General features: G+C 41.4%; 1 protein-coding gene across 2 annotated transcripts; it reads left to right on the forward strand.

The window, feature by feature from the left end:
- The first annotated feature begins 376 nt into the window (after positions 1-376).
- Positions 377-24,402, forward strand: nt5c2a (5'-nucleotidase, cytosolic IIa). Of its 2 annotated transcripts, XR_013965314.1 has the most exons (19): positions 377-429; positions 2,444-2,567; positions 5,882-5,955; positions 6,866-6,983; positions 7,398-7,493; positions 8,111-8,202; positions 8,449-8,506; positions 8,663-8,756; positions 9,304-9,357; positions 10,433-10,516; positions 10,664-10,705; positions 10,853-10,960; positions 11,973-12,039; positions 13,595-13,765; positions 13,914-13,965; positions 14,608-14,668; positions 20,403-20,579; positions 21,067-22,558; positions 22,817-24,402. XR_013965314.1 is itself a non-coding variant. In XM_080782549.1 (18 exons), the coding sequence occupies exons 2-18, from the start codon at positions 2,467-2,469 to the stop codon at positions 21,283-21,285; spliced, it is 1,668 nt and encodes a 555-aa protein (XP_080638675.1). In that variant the 5' UTR covers positions 377-429; positions 2,444-2,466; the 3' UTR covers positions 21,286-24,402. The 2 variants fall into 2 exon arrangements, 1 of the variants encoding a protein (XP_080638675.1); XM_080782549.1 differs by having other exon boundaries at positions 21,067-24,402.
- The last annotated feature ends 115 nt before the right edge of the window (positions 24,403-24,517 follow it).

A 24,517-nucleotide genomic window follows, 5' to 3' on the forward strand; every position in this document is an offset into this window, starting at 1 on the left:
CGCCCTAAAGTAAACTGTAATCCTGGGCACTACTCTCCTTCTGCCAACCTGGGGAGAGCCCCGAACTGAGCTCGTGAGCAGGCCACTTCTTATCACCTGACAGGGGGGAGTTTCCCCAGTAGGACGTATAGCGCGTGGAAGAAAACACGTTATTCCAACCAGTTCCTTAAATTCTGTGCCCCGGCCCCGTTTAAACTGTTCCTAATTTAGCTGGGGCCTCGGGGGGTCGACTATCTCTATCTGCATAAAGACATGTGATTTTATCACTCACTGTCACTCTGTCAGTCGGCCAGTGAGTGGTGTGTTGTTTGTTTCTATTTACTGTATCTCTATCTGCCCAATTGTTGCTCGGCATTGCGCATGCTCCGTCAGTATACTAATATCCATCACATTGACAACACAAGCAGAAGGAGTTTACATTCAGCAGGGGTGAGTGGAACTGAACTGTCGAATTTGTTTGCCTTTCTTGGAACGAATGCATTTTACACATTAAACCAGACGTCACCCTGTCGCATTGAAGCGTCAGTAAAATTTTAGTATGCAGGCGTTCCCTTTCATTAAATATAACTTTGCATACTTCCCGAGTCCGCTAGCTGGCTAGCTTAGCTTGGCGCAATGCTCAGTTTATATTCATTGCGGGGACACAGCTGTCAGACCAGACCTATAGAAATGTACTACTGCTATGTGTCACACACACAGCAGAGGACCTATCGAATTCTGTGACTATAGGTAAACTTATTACCAGTATGTGACGTGTTCTCGGCTTCATGATGTCATGTTGGTACAGGCCAGTGGCTCTCACACGTTTGTTTCAGCAGGGAACCTAGCCCCGCAAGCAGAACCCAAATGTAGTAAAGTTTCTGACACTTTGATTATCAAATTTCATAAAAGCTTTATGTAGGGTTCCGAGAGGGGCTACAGGGAACCATAAGAGAAGATTGTGTTGTTGAAATGTTCCAAATCGTTCTATTTGTAATATTATGCAAAAACCCAGTAGCCACCATACTACAGTATAAGTGGTATAGTTTGACCAACACTGATCCCACTTTTAGAACCACTGTTTAAATAAAATGTGTCTCATATAAATTAAAATTCGATTAGTGTCACTAATGTGGATGTAACTCTTGGCACTGTGTGGCAGCACAGTGTGACAGCTGTGACCCTGCATTTTACAGCTTGTTATGCTGTTCTGCTTGCCTGCAGTAAAATGAGAAATCCTCTGTATCCATTTGTAACTCTGCCTGGGAGAGTACAAATGGACAACTTATTGGTCCATTTGGTTGTCTATCTGTACACCCCCCACTGCCTCCAGTCAGAATTACAAATGGTTGCGTCTCGATTCACGACTAGAAATTGAAGTTCTAATAATTGCAATTAACGATTTAATTGTTTTTGGCATTGAACAATGGAACATATGAATACAACTTTGAATTTTTGTTTGGTTCTTACTTTTCAATTGCCCAGAGCAGCAGCAGATACGACAAATGACTTGAATGTACACTACTGGCAATAATATACTTTGAAGAAAATGTAAAAAATAATATAATGATGTGTGATTTTCATATTTGTACTATTTTTGGAAAATGTATAAAATCTTTCAATGGAAATGATTATGAAGATTATGCTAAATAAAGTGACTATCTCAAATTATTGCGATTAGGCGATTATGTAATAATTGTGACAGACCTATAGATAGATACACAGAGGATGCTACTGTGCACTTTAAAGTAACATTGTCGCCTGGCCCAGCCTGGTGGTGAGCTCTGCTTGTGGTCCAGTTGTCTGGGTGTAGCTGATAAGATTGACAAGGCAGTAAGTAGTGGCAGGCGAGATTTTTTGCGGTGTTCAGAAATCAGTGTCTGACCACCGCTATATTTATTGCTGTAGACAGTGGGTGCAGCTCTTGACATCTAATTGTTTTTGAGTGGTGCAACCACTCCAAGGAACAGCAATGTCCGTGTTCACCTATGTGTGTGCCTATGTATGTGTTGGTTCATGAGCACCAGTATGACTATGACTACCGTACCAGTAGGGGCGCTGTTGTGCCAGAAACAGAGAGAGAGAGATAGTATTAGTGCTGCACTGTTGCCTGCTAATGAGAGAGATAGAGAGAGGAGAGGGGTGGAGAGAGGGGAGTTGCACCACTCAGTTCACACGGGTGTGATTTTTATATCATAGACATATACCAGGTATTATGTCACGTGACGTCTAAAGTCCCAGACAAAGCTATGAGTTAGATTATTAGTTGAATATTGCAGACAGTATATCCTTCCTGTTGCTGTTTTGGTCTTTCTTGAGTGTGTATTGACCCAGACACATGTTACTGAGCAGATTAAAACGAACAGTTACCCGGAACGTAAATAGTCACCATGCTGTCACTTGCATTTATTTCTTCCATATCATTGCAGCCTCAGTTCATTTGATACTTCTCCATTCCTCACAGGAACAGTTTGTAAAGGTTTCAACATGGCGACTTCATGGAGCGACCGCTTACAGAACTATGCAGAACTTCCAGCCAATATGGACGGTGTGACGATGAAGAAATACAGACGAGAGTCTCACCACAGGTATATGTCAGGGTTCACAGACTGTGAGAACACTTTACTCCAGTCCAAATAAATACATAAACAAAACAAAGACACTTATAGAACGGTACTCTCCCCGAGACAACGTATCTACAGTCATCTGTATGTATGACTGTGTCAAAAATGTACTGTATGTTGATTGCATTGTGTTATTTCCTTTTGTATGTGTGTTATGAGAACAAACACATGGTGGAGCAGGGTTTTGGACACTGACTGTAATGATCAAGGCTCAGCCAGTATCTTGGGAATGTGAATAAAATGGTAACTCAAAAAGTACACTTTGCCAAAAACATGTGCAAGAGCTGTCACGTTAACAAAATTCTTGTTCAATATTTGGAGCAGAAATGTGAGTTTGAATTGATTTATTTCAAACTGAATAAACTATACAGGCCTGCGGTTGGTTATTAGGTATTTACCTTTGTATAGAAAAGAGGGCAATCAGCAGATAGTAATCTGATATATTATATCATATCATATATTATATGACTGAATAGAATAATTAATTGGTGAAACTATATAATATATTATAGACCATATTCACACGGCAGCCATCTTGCCATTAAGTTCATGAAATGCCAGTCCGTTGCCACCCTGTACTTTTCAATGCAAAATGCCACTGTTTGCATATGATCTATAGAAGTCTATCTAAGTCAAGTCAAGTCTCAAGTCTTTGGCATTCAAGTCCCAAGCAAGTCCAAGTCTATTTTTGATTTGATCAAGCAAGTCTAAAGTCATCAAAATCGGGACTCAAGTCCAAGTCGAGTCTCGAGTCCAAGTCCCCACCTCTGATATACACTACACTGGTGACAGCAATCAGCATTTAAAAAAACGCTAGAGAAAAAAAAATACCGGTACATACCTGTAGTGACTACAGGTATGTACCGGTATATTTTTTTCTCTAGTGTTTTTTGAAATGCTGATTGCTGTCACCATGGGTGTAATGGTGGGTTTTTTTCACTGAGGGAACTCTATTTTAATGACGCCACTTGAACGCCTTCATGTGCCCACAGAACATCTCCAACCAGCATCATCAGCATGCTATAGCATGAGTCTCTGCAGTAACGAAACTGAGGCTGAGGTATACTTGCAAAGTAGCCTTTTGGGTTCTTGAATCGAGGGGGGCGTGGTCTAGCGTGCACGCGCATGCACAACTGCACATCCGTACCTGTGTGTGCGCGTGAAATAAACAACTGGGAATTATGTGATGTTGCGTGAAGCGATCAGTGCACCCCTGGATGTGACCATAAAAAAAAGTAAACTTAAACTTGCCTTGTATTGTACCAACATAGGCCTAAACTTAACTGTGACAGCCCTATCATATGTCCTCTTGGTAATGCAGTTGTATGACATAACGTATTGGTTATGCACTGACAGTGAAGCAAGACCACAGTACTACAGTACAGTAATGGGGTATAGCAGCAGTACTGGTTAATTTATGCTCTGCCTTAATGCAGAGAAGAACAGATCTACAAGCACGCACCGGGTAGGCCGGCTGTTTTCTCAGAACGATGCAACGGAGTATGAATAATGAATCGGGCTTAATGCTGTCATCATCACACATGTATTCTCTATCGCAAAGCTTTCCAAAGGATCTGGCTCAAAACCATCCTGCGATGAGGTATGCCATCCTTTTGTTGTTGTTGTTGTTGTTGGGAGGGGGTATCATGTGAACTGATTGACCATCCAATCTCCATGGAACTGCTGTTAAATCCATACTGATCCCGAGTGTGAGTTGGGCTGTGGATCCAAAGCAACAGTAGGTTGCTGCTCTTGAATCCGTTTCCTCGGTCATTCTGTGTCCTTTCATTTGATTTCCATTCCGCCCATCCCCATCCATCAGTTCAGTGTCACCCCACATCATCTGAATAGAAACTTCGGCCAGGATTGCGTCAGAATTTGATAACAGAATTTTATGTAGGTTTTTTGATTTATGCAGACAATGAAGTGGGTGGTTAGCATGAGAGTTTCCTTTTTTGTTCTTTGACATTACTTTTGAAGACTTTCTTTTGTTCGAAATGTGTACAAATGGGTGTTGGCCGTGGAGATGGTCTTGTTTACAGATGTGTTGAAATCATAAGCCTTTGTCTGCTATAGAGGTTTAAACCCATTGCAAACACTGTAAGGAACACTACGATAGGCAGGTAGTCCTCGTAGCGAAAAGATGGGGGAAATGTGCACCTTTCTTTTTATTGGATAATTAAGATTTGGTGCTTGGCAAAGAAGTTTTTGGTTCAGATGCAGTGATTGGTTACTGTAACCAAAAACCTTGCATGCTTGTTGTTGTTGTGGTTGCAACTTGCTTCATCTGTTTTATTTTAGTAACTCTTTGGAAGTTTCCTTAAAAATAACTTCTCATTCAGCAACCATTGGTAAACCAAAGGGAAACTGACATGAGCCCTGTTTTGCTTTGTTTTGTATTTTATGTCTATTAACGAGCTTTGCCTTTTATTTTCAAAGATACATTGACAGAATGCCCTTTCAATGGGCTTTTGTCAATTATTATTTAGTTCTGGGCAATTATTGAGTTCATTCATTATATTTCAATAAATTATCAAGAATATTCGTATTTTATATTCAATGTAAGGGGGAATAATTTGCGCTAGATTGCCAGGCAGATGGGCAGAGTTTACTCTGAAAAGCTCCACCTTCCGTTACCCCCCCAAAACTGGGAGGTATAATCTTCTGTTCTTACCTCACGCTAGTGGTACACCTAAAGTCTCTCTAGATGCGTTTATATTCCAAACGAGATGCTTCCTGAAGTCAGAAATGAAGACCAGATGAAGAGCATTGCCCTTTTGGTCAAAACCATGGAGAGTTATGAGCCATTCTAATCCGGCCGCAAACAAGGCGCAAAACACAAGGTGTACGCTGCAGAAGGAAAGGCCAACCAAAAAATAATAATCGATTCATTTTAATTTACACGTCAATTTCTATACACGTCCAAGGAACCCTGTGGTTATGATTCCCAGGACATGTATTCACGTCTTTAGCATAATTACTAATTAGTGTTAAATGGCTGCATTCAAATGAAAATGTATTAGTGTGGACATGACCTTCAAGAAAACGGCAATATTGATACATTAATTTAATTAATTCATTATCCTATCACTTTATTATCTCCCAGCACACCTATATCTGTAATAGTACATACAGTAGATTTGTCATTTATAGTTTGTGGCTAACATTAATAAAGGCTCCTGTGTTGTCAGGCATTTTCTGTTGCAGCCTTTTGCTCTGACATTTGTTCTTTGTCATCATGCATTAAAATACCCACTGTTTGTTTTCCTTCTACCCAGAGTTTTTGTCAACAGAAGCCTGGCATGTGAGAAGATCAAATGTTTTGGTTTTGATATGGACTACACTCTGGCAGGTATGTGCAGGTTCACAAATTCGAACTACTCATGTATAACCCACAAACTAAATCAACCTTCGGCAAGGGATGGCTTTTGGATTTTATTGCTACACACACACACACACACACACACACACACACACACACACACGGCAGTGCTAAACCTGGTAGTTGGAGGTGATACAACCTGCATACAGCCTACATTTCTTGACTTGGCTCTTGTCTTTCCACCCTACAACCTGACTCCATGCCTCGACTGTAACACACAGAATGCACCCTATCACTCCATTCACTCCATGTCCTCTCTGCAACCTGTCTACAACCCCTGCTCCCCCTCCAATTCCACCCCCACACTCTGATTACTGGAGCTTACCATTTTAACTCAAGGTGCTCACATCTGGCTGCTTCTAGGGACCTGCCCAGCCGATGAGTGGACGGTAAACTAACTCCACATGCTACTGTGGCTAGTGATGAGTGAAAGTGGTAGGGGTTGTGGGGAAGGGGTTGATCTGGGATGCCAGTGTTAAGTCGCTGTGGACCAGAGCCAGGTGCTAAATGGGAGGCGATGACCTCAACTGATACAGGGCACTGTTGGGATAGTAGCTAATAGCTAGTAACAAAGATCACTCTTCCCCGGTTTGTCGACGGGGGAATCTCTAGAGTTGGAACAGGAAACAATTTGCCAGGGAGGAGATTGAGAAGCAATATGAGTATATGACAGTGTGATCTCTGCCCTGTTCAACAATGTAAGCTTATCAAAGGTTGGGAGCAAGATTTCAAAGAACCTGGATTTACAGGGGTCGTTAACAGCTGAATTGTTCATTTTGTGGTCATATCATGAGCTCTAACCAAAAGGTTACCTGATATTTGACTTTGTGAACTTGAATGAATGTTACATATCCGTGAACTCGTGTCCTGCTTTCTTCAGTGTACAAATCCCCAGAGTACGAGTCGCTGGGTTTTGAACTGACAGTGGAGCGCCTGGTGTCTATTGGGTATCCGCAAGAGCTTCTCAACTTCGTCTATGACCCTTCCTTCCCCACCAGGTTGGTGTAAATCAAATAAAAAAGAACACTGAAGTAGTGCTGCACAATTAATGGAAAAAAGATCAAGAGGTAGATTCAGACACCTATGCAATCTCATTTTGTGAAGAATCGTGCAACACTAGTTGGCTGTCCAATTCATTTTAGGGCTAGGGTTATTTTTTTACATATTTTCATGGAAATTATGAGAATCGTGTGAGAATCGTGATCTCTCTTTGTGGAGGAAAATCGAGATTCACATTTGAGCAAGAATCGTGCAGCACTACACTGAAGTCATAACCCATCACGTCTCTTGTCTTGTCTTGCACACACTCTTTTTTTCTTTCCTGTCTCTCTCTATCTCTCTGGACACCTCTTATCATGCATCTCAATCTCTCTGTCACACACTCGCTCTCTCTCTGCTGGCTTTGTTCACAGAGGTCTAGTGTTTGACGCGATGTATGGGAACCTGCTGAAGGTGGATGCGTACGGGAACATCCTGGTGTGTGCACACGGCTTCAACTTCACCAGGGGGTGAGATCTGCTACTCTGTTTTCATTGAATGTCAAATAACGTTTAGTAGGGAGATTGTTCAAATACCCGAAGAAGCCTAAAACACAAGTTGTTTCCATCACCCGGGCTGAAGAGAATAAAATATGAAACAACCGAGACAGTCCGTCTCACAGATCAATGCCCACAGATCATTTGTTATAAAATAATTCTAGGAGGTTGTAAACTTTCGTTAGATCAATCTTTCCAAAAAACTAACCTCAGTCCCAACCAACACACTTGTTGCCATTGCGTTATACATGTTAGCCAGTCCACAGTTCACAGCTATGTCTGCTATGACGGGAAACCTTTACATAATGTATTTATTCAGTAAATGTTTTTCTACTGCACTGTATCGCACAGTTTCATTTATCATCATTTTCCACCCATCTCATGCACACAAAATGGTTTTAAAGATATTTGAGGAATTTATAGAAACTAGACGTTTGTGGGTTTTTTGATGATTAGAAAACAATGTGCATAAAAAGTGGACAATGTGACAAATGAAATACCAACTCCAGTAAATGGAAACAATGGACTTACGTTACGGTCATACAATTCCCAGAAAAGGCTCATCTCTGTTTATTCTGTATCCTATACAGGCCTGAGATCAGGGAGATGTACCCCAACAAGTTTATTCAGCGTGGAGATACAGACCGCTTCTATATCCTCAATACCCTCTTTAACCTTCCTGGTAAGGATATATTAAAATCTGCAAAATGTACTGTAGAGATACGATCTTCTGTGCATTCACAACCTTATGGCAGGAGTAAGTTCTCATTATGAGGAAAAACAATAGTAGCACTATATGAAAACAGTTCACACACATTATATATGTACATGTAAAAGCAATTGTGTTGAATTGGCTGTGATATGTCAAAATGTGTGAGCAGTGCATTATGAGGCTTTACCTATTCTAGTGTTTTGCCATCTTCATCAGAAACGTACCTCTTCGCCTGCCTTATTGACTTCTTCACCAACTGCCCTAATTACGCAAAGTAAGTTGTTTAGATTTTACAGTCAACTACCAGCAGCAAGGAAAACATGCAACTGTTCCACAGTTTGCAAAGAATCAATTATGTGGTTTAGAAATATAATGAATACAGTGTATAATATAAGTGTACAGTATATTATGTCTGTGAATCTTTCCCCAGTGGTGAGATGGGCTTTAAAAATGGAGACCTCTTCATGTCCTTCAAGAGCATGTTTCAGGATGTCCGTGATGCCGTGGATTATGTCCATTTAAGGGTAAATCGTCTCTTAATTTTCCAGCTTTCTCCTACAATTATGCCACGATCACATTTACTTAAATTGATCTAATTGCTTTAACCATTTGAACCCTACATGCAGTATATATTTCATTGACCGGGGTCTTCCAGTCTATACTTGGACCCATGCATCCCTTTTCCCTCTATACGAAATCTCGGCTGCGTTTGGCAAATCTCCACCTATTTTCAACAAATGTTCGCCTGTCATGACTTGCTCAGAATAGGGGCCCTGCGGTTTAAGTGCTTAAACACTTGCACCCTAGCATCCCAATTCTGGTGGAACATTTGCCAAAAACGGCAGATGTACAAGCTAACAACACGTGTATACGTGACACGTTGTGAGCTTTTAGATCAGCCATTTTCAGCAAAGAGATTTGGTGCAGAGGGAAAAAGGAACAGACAGATCCAGAGCCAACGCCGGTCAACTCAATACTGTTACTGTATTAGTATACTCAGTATAAAGAGTTTGTGGTTAAATATACTCTGTTGTATTCTGATGTCTGTGTTTTATTTTGGATCATTCATAGGGGACTTTAAAAGAAAAGACAGTTGAAAACCTGGAGAAGTATGTGGTAAAGGATGTGAGTAAATGCAGCGGTCTAAACATACTGTACCATGTGCTTTCAATAGCAAAAGCACTGGGGAAGTAATGTGAATCTGCTTTAAAAGTCTCCATTCTTTTTTTTTCTTCTTTTTTTTTTAAGATTTGTTTTGGGGATTTTATTATTTATTTATAGGACTGACGGGAAATGTGGAGAGATGGGGAGTGACGCGCAGCAAAGGTCGTCAGGATTAATTTGCATTCTAGGTGGCCAGAGCACTATGCCAGCTGCCTGGGCCACTGTCTAAAGGAGTCTCATTTGATTGATTTTCAGCTATTTAATATCATTCCTATTTATATAATCCTCTAAAATCTAATTCTACTAGTTTCTAATTGTTTCACAGCCTCTGTTTCTCCCCATAGAGAGAACAAGACGTTTTTGTTGAGTGTAGCACAGTTCTTCTTGTCTTTCCATCTATCCATCTTCTACTGCTTATCCGGATTCCAATCACAGAGAGAACAGTTCCACTTCCAGCAGAGGGTTAGCGTTAGGCCGGGAATCCACACTTCCCTATCCTGGGCTACATTAGCTAACTCTTAACTGTTAATCCTGAGCCGTACCCATTCTACCCAAGCCAGCGTGGAGGTATAATCCCACTATCTGGTCCTTGTTCTGCCCTGTGGTCTCTTCCCAGCTGGGTACGTCTGCAAGACCTCCCTGTGGAGGCACTCTGCAGTAGGCATCCGTATTTGATGGTAGAAACCATCTCACCTGACTCCTTTCCATATAAAGGAGCAGTAGCACTATTACCTGTCTCCAGTACAATAAAATGCTAAAATGCTTACTTATGGTCGGAAGGGCAATGGAAAATCTGTTTTTGCATTCAACTCCTTTTAACACAAGTTAAACTATATAATTAGGATGTTTATATAACACATTTTACTGTACCTTTATGTATGTATCCCAATGCCTTTGTTATTGATTGTATTTCCGCATTGAATAGCATTCAATCAATATTCAATATAACATGTTCTGGTGAATTAAGCCATTTCTCTGGAGATACGTCTCAGACCTTATCCCTCACTTCTTGTCTCTCTTTCCTGCCTCTGTCCAGCCTAAGCTTGCTCTCCTCCTGAGTCGTATGAACGAAGTGACTAAGGTCTTCCTGGCTACCAACAGTGATTACAAATACACAGAGGTGAGCTGTTCTGAGACTAACAGAGTTGAACCCATCGCACCTCCTTTAACGCTTCTCAGTGGGTACATACCTGTAGTATTTATTTAAATGTTTGTTTTGGGTTATTTTTATTGCTCGATTGCTCATATTTGTAAAATGTCCTTTCAGAAAATCATGACCTACCTGTTTGACTTTCCCCATGGGCCAAAGGTAAAACATTCAGAACGCATTAACAAAAGTGGCATCTTGACTCTCATGGAACATTGTATCAGATAGTACATGAGGTGTGTGTGTGTGTGTGTGTGTGTGTGTGTGTGTGTGTGTGTGTGTGTGTGTGTGTGTGTAACACAAACACAGGCAGGTATGCCCCACAGACCTTGGAAGTCCTACTTTGATCTGATCCTGGTAGATGCCCGTAAACCACTTTTCTTTGGAGAGGGAACAGTACTGAGACAAGTGGATACAGTGAGTTGTACCATAACACCAATTGTTATTGCTGTTCGTGATATCATTGTTTCAACAAACTGCTAACTCAGAGGTGGTCCGTCGCCACCCGGCATGACCCCATCACTACATCGCACCCACTCTGAAGTCCCAGAGCAGAGCAATACAGTCCTTCAGTCTACCGAAACATCATGACCTCGGCCAATCAATAGCAAGTTACATGTCACTGGTGTGGCCCTGTTTAGCTTGCCTTGAGACCACTCGGGGGAGACCAAAATTGGCACCCCACTAAGTCCACTTTGTCCCAGGTCCTTGTACATCTCTGCTGTCGGGAAGAAACCACTTGAGTCCACATTTTTCATTTATCAGGAAATGAAGAAAACCTTATATTTTGAAAACAAAGCAATACTGCCTCATCAAAGTTGGTATTGTGACTTTATATATTGTCAATTACTTTCATGAGAGGGGGAGGGGTGGTGGAGTTAGCTGTTTTAGCAGACAGTTTGAGAGGGTCCAATGGAGTTAAGAGAGCCCATGGGTTTTTTACTACTTTTCATTGGTTCAATATTTTTGACTTAAAGGGTGTTCAACCTGATTTATGCAAAAAAAGAAAAATCTAAAACCTCAAAAGTGGAGTTAGGTGGTTTCCTCCCAACAGCAACGAATTATGGAAACGACGGCAGAAGAAGATGGTGTGATGATGTGCGGGAACTGGTATGTCGAAAGCAAAAGTGTCATGAGTAGGGCTGGCTCCAAATATTCTGATGCTTTTTCAACAGGTTGCTATTCACAGATAGCTTATTTTTTTATATTATAGTCTTTGCTTGCATGCAAAGTTGTTTTCAATATGCTCCCATGCTGATCTGCTACTGGTTGCTTGTGGGTGTTTTGGCTTTGCGTGGAACTTTCTTGTCCTCTTTGGCAAATATACTAGAAAGTTAAAAATAGATTAATTTAATAAGCTGTTACAGCACCCTGTATGAACTGGATGCATCCAATGGACACGACTTCTAATGACCAGCTCCTCTTTCAGACAACAGGCCGCCTGAAGATCGGCACATACACAGGACCACTCCAGCATGGCATTGTGTACTCTGGAGGTAAAGAATGAGATTCCAAACCATTTTCCTGACTTCTACTTGTGAACTTGTGAGCTTACCATCTATACTGTAAATGTGGCATTACTGTGTACTAGCATATTCATCCCACAGCATTGCAGACTGCTGCTACAGTGCCGCAGCGGCAAATTGTGGTCACTCATACACTCAGTTAGGGCTGGGCGATGTGACTTCAAATCAGTATCACGATTATTGTCAACTTTGCCTCAATTACAATGAATGCAAGATTATTAATACAATTGGTTATATGAATAGATTATTAGTTTTGGAATAACCAGCCCTCAAATTCACTCTACTTCCAGGAACCCAGTAATGAAGAACAAACGTGGTCCTTCTGCCTCATAAAAAAAGATAATAAAAGCAGAAGCGTTGACAGCATTGCTGTCAGCAGCCTGTAATGTAACACCATGTGTATTTATTTACTGTAAGAGCTCAGTCCTGAGGGTTTACGCAATACGCATGCATTGCGTAGCTCAACTTTTTTTTTTTGTGCTGCAGTAATCTGATCCTAAACCAGCCTAAAACATTGCAGAAGTTGAACAGCACTTCATTGCGTTTCTCTCCTGAACAGTGCAGTGCGCCGCAGGGCAGGTGCACACACTGTCAAAGAGTAGTACAGGTGGTCTCGGATCCACTCAGGTATTCCACATAATGATAGACAGACCCCGAGTTAAGAGGTAATAGAACCGATACCGACCCAGCCCAGAGTGATTTTTATCAATATGTATCCGACCCGTATGGGTCTCGGATCCTGTCGGGTGCTTTCGGAATGGTGTGACCTGTGAAGAGCTCTAGTACATTAGTCTTAGCCTTTTCTTAGTTTTTTTCTTCCCCAAATAATTTTGTCTGCCCCCTCCCCCCCCCCCATGTAAAGCGTCTTTGGTTACTCTGAAAACATATTAATCTATTTTATTTCATATATCTTATATATTATATTATTATTTAGTATTCCCTATAATCCAGAGAATGTACACCAAGCACACCATTACCAGCCATTCACTTCCACCTTGACGGCACAACTTGTGCGTGGGAGTCGCAACCCGAAAAGGGCCAATCTACAGGGTCACACCGCCACCTGCTGCGACGCGTTGTGAAATTGTAGATCTGCTATTTTCGGTGTGTAACTAACTATAAATAAATCAGGCATACTTGTTTCTTGCTAGTCATGGCACCTGTTCAGTGGGGAGGTGAATTGGTGATGATGGCATGGTCCTCCGCACAGTGCGCACACCACACGTAATGCATTCCTGCTGTCTACACAATACCAGAACAAGACAGAAGTTTGGCAGTGAGAGGACTGCAGTATATTGGCAAAAACTACATTTCGAGAAAGACGTACACAATAAAGCTGAATATATTTACAATACATTTTAGGTAATTTATCTGATTGGCTTATCCTAGAAGTACCACCGTAGAATAATTCTTAGCTCTGAGATCAGCCACATGCTCCGAACAATGTAAGAGGAGAGCAAAGGATTCATTTTATTTCACAGCCGTTTACTGCGTTTTACCAACGAAACCATGTCTGTTGTCCCAGGTTCGTCAGACATAGTGTGTGACTTACTGGGGGCCAAGGGGAAGGACATTGTGTACATTGGGGACCACATCTTTGGAGACATTCTCAAATCCAAGAAGCGTCAAGGCTGGAGGACCTTCCTGGTTATACCTGAACTGGCCCAGGAGCTGCATGTGTGGACAGACAAGAGTGGTGAGGCTGGAAACATATATGCACGCACGCACGCTCGCACACACACACACACACACACACACACAGATACATTAGAATTTAATAAATTATACATTTACTGTGTACTCATGAGTGGCATCTCTTGCACCTTGTTTTCTTTTCTTTCCAGCCATATTTGAGGAGCTTCAGTCCCTGGACTGTTTATTGGCTGAGCTCTACAAGTGAGTATTTAACCCCTGCTGATACACAGACATCAGCTTAAATACATTTGTAGGTGTTTAGTCAATTTCATGTTGATCAATGCTAAACTGTTTTGATTGCAAGAAGACTTCTTGCAATCAAAAGGCCTTTGATTGCAAGAAGGCTTTTTTGCCTTTATTGATAGATTTACAGTAGGTTGACAGGAACAGGGAAAGATGGGGGTAAGGCAAAGGTCGTCTGGATCGGGACTCGAACCCGCGACACGCTGTCAGGCTGGATTATCAGCCGCTAGGCCGACCCGTGCCCTTCTGTTCCATTCTGATCATTGTGCTTTGCTGACTGATCTCAGAGGGCAGAATGGCTACAGTATGTAATGCCATGCTATGTCGTCATAGTGACACACAGACAATGTTTTCTATTTGCTGCTGTGGCGATATAGAATGTTAGATATAGTATTGAGTATTTATTCCTCCGGATAAAGACACAGATATATTTAATCTTGATCCGTCTGTCAATCACAGATCAATCTGATCAATGTTGTTATATTGATACTAATATGCACATCCACCTCATGGCTATTGGGTAAAACCAGGGTGTTCATTATATGTATTTGTATGAGAACCGCTGTATATTCTACAATTAGAGCTGTGTTTTGTCCCCAGGAACCTGGACAGCAGCAGCAATGAGAGGCCTGATATCAGCACACTGCAGAGACGCATTAAGGTAGACAACCATGTTGACAAATATACATTGATTTTCAACTGAAAAACGTGTTCCATTGTCACACATCTTTCAGTTGAAAGTTTTCATAGAGCGACCTGGTCGTGCGACAAAATAAGAATTGGCCTTTACCGTTCCTTCGCTTCCTAGTTTTGGTCAACGAAAACGGTTGACATTTTAGTCTAGTTTTAGTCTGACAATTATTTTAGCCCTTTATTTTTTTGTCAGCCAATATGTTTCCATCTAATCTAAAAAAATATTTCACATAGCATTTTCTGTCATCCTTTTGATGAAAAACACAATTGACCTATAGCTAAGCCCCTCCCCAAACTGCTATGGTCCAAACACAGCTAAGCATAACATGGGTTAGACAAACCTCCACCAATAGTTTTCCTATTATGATAAAACGTTGTTTTAAAAAAGTAATGTCACGCACATATTTTTCCAGTGCATAATGGCAGGCCTTGTTGACGGATTTGGAAGAGATTTTGTAGGTCTGGTTCCAAAAAAGGAAAAAAGAACCACCACTCATCCGCTGAAAAAAGGTGCTGGAGCCACAAAGGGAACATGAGAAAGAAATTAAGGGAAGCTCCGCACACTCAGATCTGCGCACAATCGTATTTATTTGGCAAGCTTTCGGTCTACTGACCTTCTTCAGGTTGGTTCCAAAAATAAACCAGTATTTAATGTGTAAAATCGATTTTATTGGAAAGTGTCCAAGTAGGAGTGTCTAAGTGGGTGAGGGTGGGGCTTAGCTAAAGGTGAATTGTAAGAAATACATCCAGGAATGGAACATGTTTTGATTTAATCTGCAAATGTATTTGGAACCATAACCAGTCACAGAAATATCGATGCTTGCATCCTGTTAAACTGATCCCAGTACAGTACAACAAGACAACACCAAATGATTGAACCAATGTCCAGTTCAACCAACTGAACCCATGCACTTCCAGGGTGGTTGGTTTACTTACCAGGCTAGTAACCTATAGACTAACAAGACAACATCAACATCTAATTATAGAACAATGTCCAGTTCAACCACACTGACGTGGTTTCGTTAGATACAGTTTTTTTCTCAACTGATTCTTGTAACTTAGGGTCACCTTTTAACAATTCAAGAGGTACAATCAGGTGCTCTGAATTTAAGGGCTGTTATTAAGCTCAGCAGTCCATATACTGAAATAACATACTTGACCATTGATGGTCAAGTACAGTATGAATCACAGTAGAATCACAATCAGAAGAACATTCAGAAGCATTCAACCAAGCCATCTAAATGGTGTGCCTTTTATATTTTGAATAGGAGCACAATTACCTAATTGTGCTTCAAGTGAGCATGATGGAAAATTATAATGACTCACTCCCACTGTAATGGGTTCCAAATTGGATACATAATTTCTGTCCAAATGTTCAGAATTCAGATCCATCATTGGGGAGCAGTTAGGTCAGCACAAACCTTAAAGCGGGACTGACACGCCTCTCGGGAAGCTATTAAGGCTATTAACGCTAGCATCTAGATTGTGACGTCAAGTCGGGCCAGCTCAATTTGACCAATAAAATTGATCTTGTATCTGGGCTAAATGGCAGAGCGGCTCTGGGCTCTGCGAGTTAGCGTTCCTGGTGGCTATCAACTCATGCTAGTGGTTTTGAGGTCACTTTTAGCTTCATAGCTGGGTTAAAGTTTGGTGGAAAAATTATTTTTTTATTATTTATTATTCGTTAGAATGATATTGAGTTGACATGTAAATTTTAGCGTAAACTGTTGCATAATCGCAATTTCGCGTGACGGGTACCATCGTACCTATCTTGTCTATCTGTCTCCCCCCCGCTGACACGCCCTCAGCCGGCTAAGTGCTGAACAGGGCTCACGGAGCCCTGGAGCTTCACGTAACGTTACCACTGCCTGTGACTAACCTAACCTGAGTCCACCCCTCTCTCTCTCTCTCACACACACACACACACACACACTCTCTCTCTCTCTCTCTCTCTCTCTCTCTCTCTCTCTCTCTCTCTCTCACACACACACACACACCGATATAGGGGCGGTCTCTCTCTCTCTCTCTCTCTCACACACACACACACACCAAGTTGATTCTATCGGTATGTTTTAGCCTGTGTGTATAGCTGTTGTGAACGCGAAGAGTTGTGTTTTTTATTTACCAAGAAGAGCATCGGCTCTATCCGTCATCCATTGCAACTGCAAGACGGCGAGACGCGGTGTGTGTGTGAGAGAGAGAGAGAGAGAGAGAGAGAGAGAGAGACTATAGCTGGCCTGCTGCAGGGCAGGCAGTGAAGGTTCCTTCCTTCCTTGTGTTTGCAACATGGGGCTGCATGAATGAATGAGTGACAGCTCGTTACGTCTAATGCTCTACTGAATGAAGTGGAGGCTTTCCCAGCTATAGCCCTACCAAGCAGTTTTAGAGAAAATATTTTTATTTTTAAGACTGTGACCGCGGGTGACTATACCATTAAAAAACAACCGCTGTTCTGGTAGGGCAGACTAGCCTGCTAGCCCCATAATGGCCCTCTCCCTCTGCTACAGAATGAGCGGAGGGAGAGGGCACATATGGGACATATGCATACCTGCATGAATGGGACATGGGGATCCGTAATCATCATGAATTGGGGCCGACACGGTTACTTACAGTGACTCATAATACCCAATTACGGATTACCCATACAATGTTTTTCACTCGTGAATTCTGTAGACAGTCTTGCCTACGTCAATTCCAAGGACAGGGCAGAGAGCGATTGGCTCGACTGTAATGAATAAATTGGACAGAGCAGCAGTAATTGGAATAAATAAATGCATGTTGTCTTGTGTTCTTATCTTCTCGGGGCTATTGTTAATGCATGTTCAAAATCAATCAGCAATTTGACCTAAATATTCCCATTTCATATTTATATTATGGCGACGAGTAGTCACTCATGACGGACAATCTGACATAATATAGGCAATGAAACGAAAGGCTATTAACGCTAGCATCTAGATTGTGACGTACTTACGGGCCAGCTCATGGTGAATGATTATGCAAACACTGTAAGTACTGTAAACACGTTTTCAATTTCAATAAATCGTGAGCAAATCTGTAAACATTAACAAACAAAGCAGACATTTTAATACTGTATTGAATAGTTTTTGTGCTTGTTACAGTTCTACAAAGTACAAACTATTAATTTAATACAGTTTTCGGACTCGGTGAGTTGTCTCCCTCTGAGACCCTAAAGAGAGAGAGAGAGAGAGAGATATACGGAGGGAGAAAAAAAAAAAAAAAAACCACCCCCACCTCCTCTCGCAATCTCCCCGTTCTGAAGTGCCTTGTGTCCGGCCAGAGTTCAAGGCTTACCGCGGCCCGCGATTCTCATGAATTCATTATGCATAAACAAACATTTCACATGTTCAAACAATGTTGTGTGTGTGTGTGTGTGTGTGTGTGTGTGTGTCTGCGTGTGTGTGTGTGTGTGTGTGTGTGAGAGAGAGAGAGAGAGAGAGAGAGGCGTCCCCCGTGTGTGCTTGTGCAGCCTGCACGAACAGAAGTCGAGGCGCTGTGCCCCCACTGCCCCGGCGGTGAGAGCCTGAGAGGGGGCTCAGACGGACTAGTCATGCGAAATTGCGATTATGTAACAGTTTACCCTAAAACGTACACGTCAACTCAATGTCATTGTAAGGAATAAATAAAAGCAATAAAATATTTTTTTAATGATATTTTCACCTAGTATGACGCAAAAGGTTACCTCAAAACCACTAGCCTTTATTGCGCTAGCCACTCAGCTCGGCTAGATGCTAGGTCACGTCAGAGCCTGAGATATAGTCACGTGTCGTTTGAAACTGTTTTCATTCAGACCACGTGATGTACCTTATCAGCAATGTTAATCTCGGGCCGGGACACTCCCCCTTTAAAGACATGGGGAAATGAAAAATATGTTTTTCACACTTTTTGAGCATATCCAATCTATGCCAAAACAATGTGAAAATTTCAATTTTTGTGTATTTTTATATCAAAAGTCCATAGAAAGGCAAATTTTAATTACTTCCTTTGAACGAAAATTCGATGCATGATGACGCGTCGAGGCATGCATGAATACAAATTGTAACGTTGTAATGTTGACAGATTTTCAACCATTTTGGGCCATGGTGCGCTGCTTTTCTTTTCTACCTTTCATTACACAGAAGGTTTTGGCATTTTCTATGTATGAAACATAAGCTTGTAAATAAATGTACTATGTGTATGTTTCATTGTGCTGGGTGTCAACCACTTAAGTTGAAGCGTTTTCTTTAACAAATTTGCTAGATCTAAAGATCTAAGTAAACTAAGGCACCAATAATTGGTTCAGAATAAATGTCTGTATATGTACAGACATTTGAGAAAGATTTTGTGTTGCCAAAATCAATATAACACATTTTACAAGCAAAAACAGCAGCACAAGATTTTTGTTTATTGGTTATACACTTTTGTATACAGTTCTGGCTTGTGACAAAATACCACAGGATAGAAGGAGAACTTTTTACCCAAAGTCCAGCAGGGTATTGTCTATGCAAAAATGCATTGGATGTACCCTTGGTATGGGAATGAAAGTGAAGGAAAAGGGACCTGACAATACGGACTATAATGTTGCTCCTGAGAGGGAAGTCTAGAGCTCTTTGGTGGAGCTGTTGCCCCCGCGACCCGACTACAAATAAGCGGTTGAAGATGGATGGATGGATGGATGTACATATCCACATTCATGGATAAACACGCCAAAAATAAAAGTTGATGCATTAGATCAAAAAAATTAAAAAAAAATCACACCCGTGTGAAGTGAGGGGCGCTAATATATTAAAGTCTAACTCATGTTGATTAGGTAATGTAATGGTGATATAAAACAAACGGTGCCAACACAAACATTAAATTCTCTTTATTGTTAATGGCATTTAATGTTTGTGTTAGGGACAAAATGACGTACATTATCCCTTCATTGTCAATGGCGTTTTTAAAACAAACATTTAATTAAAAACAAACATTAAACACCCGTGTGACATCATCAATGTCATACATCACATTGCGTGCTCAACCATCAAATCATCAAAAAGTCATTCAGCCAACCACAATTTGCGTCCTCTTTTCTACATCTTCACTTTTGTCTTCAATGTTTGTGTTTACACAAACACGGAAAACTGGGCATAGTCATTTTGAGGCCCCTCAAAAATATATTTTATGGGGTTTGGGGGGGTTTTCAGGCATGAAAGGTGCATATTCACATTCATAAACACTGTAGAAAGAAAATTTGATGCATTTAGACCAAGTATTTTTGCATTATATAAAGCTTTATTTTCGGGGTTTGTTTGTGTTTCGGGCATTAAGGGCTTAATAACTAAAAATGCTCAAGGGATATCACTGGGCATCCTCTTGATTATTGTTAAGAGGTGACCCCAAGGCCCAAGCTACAAGAATCAGTTGAGAAAAAAACGTTATCTGACGAACCACGTTCACCCCCACGGCTCCCAGACTACCACACACACGCACATGTGCATACGTGTGTACACAATTGCAGGCGTGTAGAATAGATCATTTAGAAGTAATTTAGAAATATAAATTGACTTGTCTTTTAGTTCTACTCTTGTCCACTAGTCCATTTTAGTATAGTTTTTATTTGTTGACAAAATTGTCATTATATTTAGTCATAGTTTTAATCATCGTGGATCTCTAACCCATGCCAGCTGTTCCTCCACTGACCTTCTTCTATTGCCTGTATTCAGAAAATCACTCATGACATGGACATGTGTTACGGCATGATGGGCAGCCTGTTCCGTAGCGGCTCCAGACAGACCCTGTTTGCCTCTCAGGTGATGCGTTATGCCGACCTTTATGCCGCCTCCTTCATCAACCTGCTCTACTACCCGTTCAGCTACCTGTTCAGAGCCGCACATGTACTGGTGAGTCTTGACCGTATACATTTTACACAGGAAAATCCTTAGTGTTCATTTAACTCATAATGTTAGAGTGTACAAATGGAGTGTACAAATAGACAATAATGTGTACAGTTACAATTGAGGCATTTGGGGGATGCTCACATCCAGAGAAATTTACAACATGCAAGGTCTGGAAATATCCGTGTTATACAATATGTTGTCAGTTTGTAAACCGTTTCTAACCGTTGCCTTGGGAAACAACATAAATCGTTTATCTTCAACCTTTAGTTATCTAGTTGGCCTACAAAAGTGTGTGTAGTCAGTGATGAACGGCTTATAAACGGCTAGACACCTGCAGAGCCATTTAATGTCAACATGTGATAGTGTTGCAATTGTAAACCGCAGACTTTCAGATTTTCACATGAGTTCACATGTCCTTGCAACAATAGAATGTTGAAATTGTCTCTAGGGAATGTTCGCTATTCCTTTGTCTTCCTCTATCCTTCCCCAGATGCCCCACGAATCGACAGTGGACCACACGCACGTCAACATCAAGGACACAGAGTCTCCGCTCGCCACACGCAATCGCCAGGACGGAGACCTCCACGAGTTCGAGCGAAACCAGCTGACACGCTCCATCAGTGAGATCCAGCCACCGCACCTGTTCCCCCAAACGCCGCAGGAGATCACTCATTGCCACGACGAGGATGATGATGAGGAAGAGGAGTAGACGTGGAGAAGGAGAGAAGGTGAGGTGACAGGAAAGGGCCCACAGACATGCAGAGGGCTGAGGAAGAGGTCTACCCTTTTCTTCACTCCTGTAGATGTCTTAGTTTCATTTTTCTCAACTATTGTAAGTGTGAATGAAGACAAGCAGTCAAGGAAGATAATGGAGTTATCTTCCTCGATAGTTTCCTTTCAAAATGAATGTTAGTCTATGGATAGATTGGAGTTGGGTGAGACAGGAATGTCTAGCCGCCATGGTCTCATTTACAACAGTTGTGAATTTACCTGTGGGATTGTAACATTTACAACTAATTACATTTGCAGAAAAATGTGGTTTCAGCGGAGTGGTGTAAAGTCAGAGTGGCAATAACTCCGTGTGGACCAATTTTTCAGCAGAACAGACCATTAATGAATTATTATCACATCTGAATCAATTTAACATCTAATTGGAGCTATCTGAGGTCTACGTGGGTCACGTGATGATAAAGTATTTTGGACTTACGTTGTCGGTACTCTCTCTTTACATCACTCTGGGTCAGGCTGAAAATAATAACACTGCTCATGATTGATCCAGTGTTTGTGAACCTCATGTTTGTAAGCGTTGCCTTGAGATATTATGTAAACTGTCAGAAGCACAACTGTGATTATTTACTGTAGCTAACTAGCTAGCCAACAAATATGGTTTTGTTCATTATTAGTATTACTATTAATTAGGGCGATGCCCATTGGGAACGCATGCCTAAATATCACCCGTTGTCGGAGTACTTAGTGCAGTACTCTTTATCGTAATACTTGGAGGCCAGTCTACAGTTTATATATGCGCATAAAAGGGACACAAATTGTTGGATTTATAGATGTACCTGAACAACCACCGATCCAACCGACTCAGGACTGCACTCCCTCTGTCCTTGACGATACACAAGCCTAGTTTTAAGTCCATTGTAAGGACAGTTCTGTAGATTTGCTGGGGACAGACCTGCAGAGATTCCATGCATTTATACTGTAGGTAGTGCAGTACCTGTTGTCAAGAGTACATACCCATGAGAGAACTTGGCCAGTCTATGACATCAGTTCTATGATGTCAGAACTGTGGCATATTTTGGCAAAAAGTGGAGAATGAGTCCTGGGATTTATAGATAATTATCATTATTAGTAGTAGTATTGTTGTTTAAATATTGCTAGTGGTATAGACCATGGGTTCTCAACCCGTGGATCGCGACCCCTCTGGGGGTCGCCAAATTATTTTCGGGGGGTCCCCAAATTATATTTAAAAAAAGGTTATTAGGAGGGGAAAGGAACTGGTTGGAATAACGTGTTCCTTCCACGCGCTACGTCCAACCAGGGAAACTCCCCCCTGTCAGGTGTAAAGGAGCAACTTGGACACTCGGGCATGAAGGGAGCATGAGTTAAGTCCGTTGCTCTCCCCAGGTTGGCGGAGGGTGTGTAGAGCCCAGGATCACAGTAGATGATTGGCACAGGGGTGAAAAATGGGTTACAAAATCGTGGGATAAAAAATATATAAAAAAAAAAAAAAGGTTATTGTAGCAGTCAATATATATTGGGGGTCGGGAGGGGGCGGGGCGGGGGTCCTGAGACACTGCCAAAGCATCTCCGGGGGTCCCCGGCCAAAAACGTTGAGAACCGCTGGTATAGACAGCTGATAGGATGTTGACAAGGATTTTCACCTTGAATGAAAACAGAATGTCGAAACCAGACGAGATCTACCCCATAAGCGTAGAGGTCATACTATCTACAACTGGTAGATCTTCCACTGTCTGCAATTTGATTTATTTTCTTTTATACATGGCTAGGTTATGGCTTAAGGGAAATTTTTGCCAAAATCTCAATTGTAATGCTAATTCATACGTCGTCCAACGACTACGAAGTGATGAATGACAATCACTATGCGGTTAAAATAATAATATTTTAGTTTGACTTTATTCAGTATATGCCATTTTTGCCATTCAACATAGTATAATTTAGCAATTTGCACACAAACCAGTATGCATTTGTCACTTATACTGTAATCCCTCCCCATTGCTATACTGCTTCCCTTTGCACTGCTGTACCTCTTGGGCTTAAAAACATACTCGAGCTAAACTTGTACAGCTAATAATCCCATGCATGGAAGTTTGGACTGGAGCCAAACTCTGTACAGCCAAATAGAATAATAGAGCTGTGGTTCTCAGCTCCGGTCCTATGAAGCAACACAGCTGTTAGTTTTACATCCTGCCAAGTAGTTAACATCATTTGCCTGGTGTTGAGATGGCTGGAATGAAAACCATTAGTATCCCAGGCACCCAGGACCAGAGCTGACTCTGAGTCCTCATCCTAAACACACATCTTAAAATGTATTTTTCCCCCTTGTTGAGCAGAAAGATTGTATGGGCTCTCATGTTGAGATCCAGTCAGTAGGAATGTACAAGGCCTGCTAACTTTGCAAAGCTCCAGAGCGCAATGACAGTTTCGGATTACGAGGTCTAGGAAGCATACACACACACACACACACACACACACACACACACACTGCTTTCCCTGTTGTAATATTAAACTACCTTCGCCAATCGCCAGTATTCCACAGCTCTGTTGGTCATCTCAATGGAAGATTAGTAAAGGTCAGACAAAGGTTCTGTCCGAATAAGTTTTCTTTTTTTGAACATAGTCTATCTATTTTTCATATATAGACTGTATACATTTGGGAAATGTTGTGCCCATTTTTTTTATTTGAGAATTGAGTTAAACTGCATTATTGTGGTATTGTATTCTGTTTGTGTTACTGAGCTGACTTGGAAAGACCTGTTACTGTAAATCATAAATATTAACACAGATTGCTCCAATGGTATTTCTGCTGGAATGGTTATCATACAGCGAGTACTGGCTTCATAGAAGAGATCAGATGTAATTTCAATTTAAAAACTGAACGAGCACTGTAATTTTGTATCGTTATACTGTTATCCATTTTGCCTTGTGGGCATGTGGGTTGTGCACAGGAAGTGTTTATGGTATTCAGCACTGCATTTAGATGCACATGCTGCCTCATCACATTTCCCATTAAGCAACTTATTTTTACTCCTGTACTGTGGGTCAAAGGTTGTTGAAATGTCTCAATGTGAGTGATGTGTTTTTACCGACCAGTTGTTTCATTTATGAATGTTGCAAGAAGTGTTGCAAAATGCCGTTACGTCAGTATGGGAGAACTTTTGTACTGTTACATCCATGTTGCAATGTGGCACTTT

Source organism: Protomyctophum bolini (assembly GCF_963924005.1).
Source record: "Protomyctophum bolini genome assembly, chromosome: 14".
NCBI lineage: Eukaryota > Metazoa > Chordata > Actinopteri > Myctophiformes > Myctophidae > Protomyctophum > Protomyctophum bolini.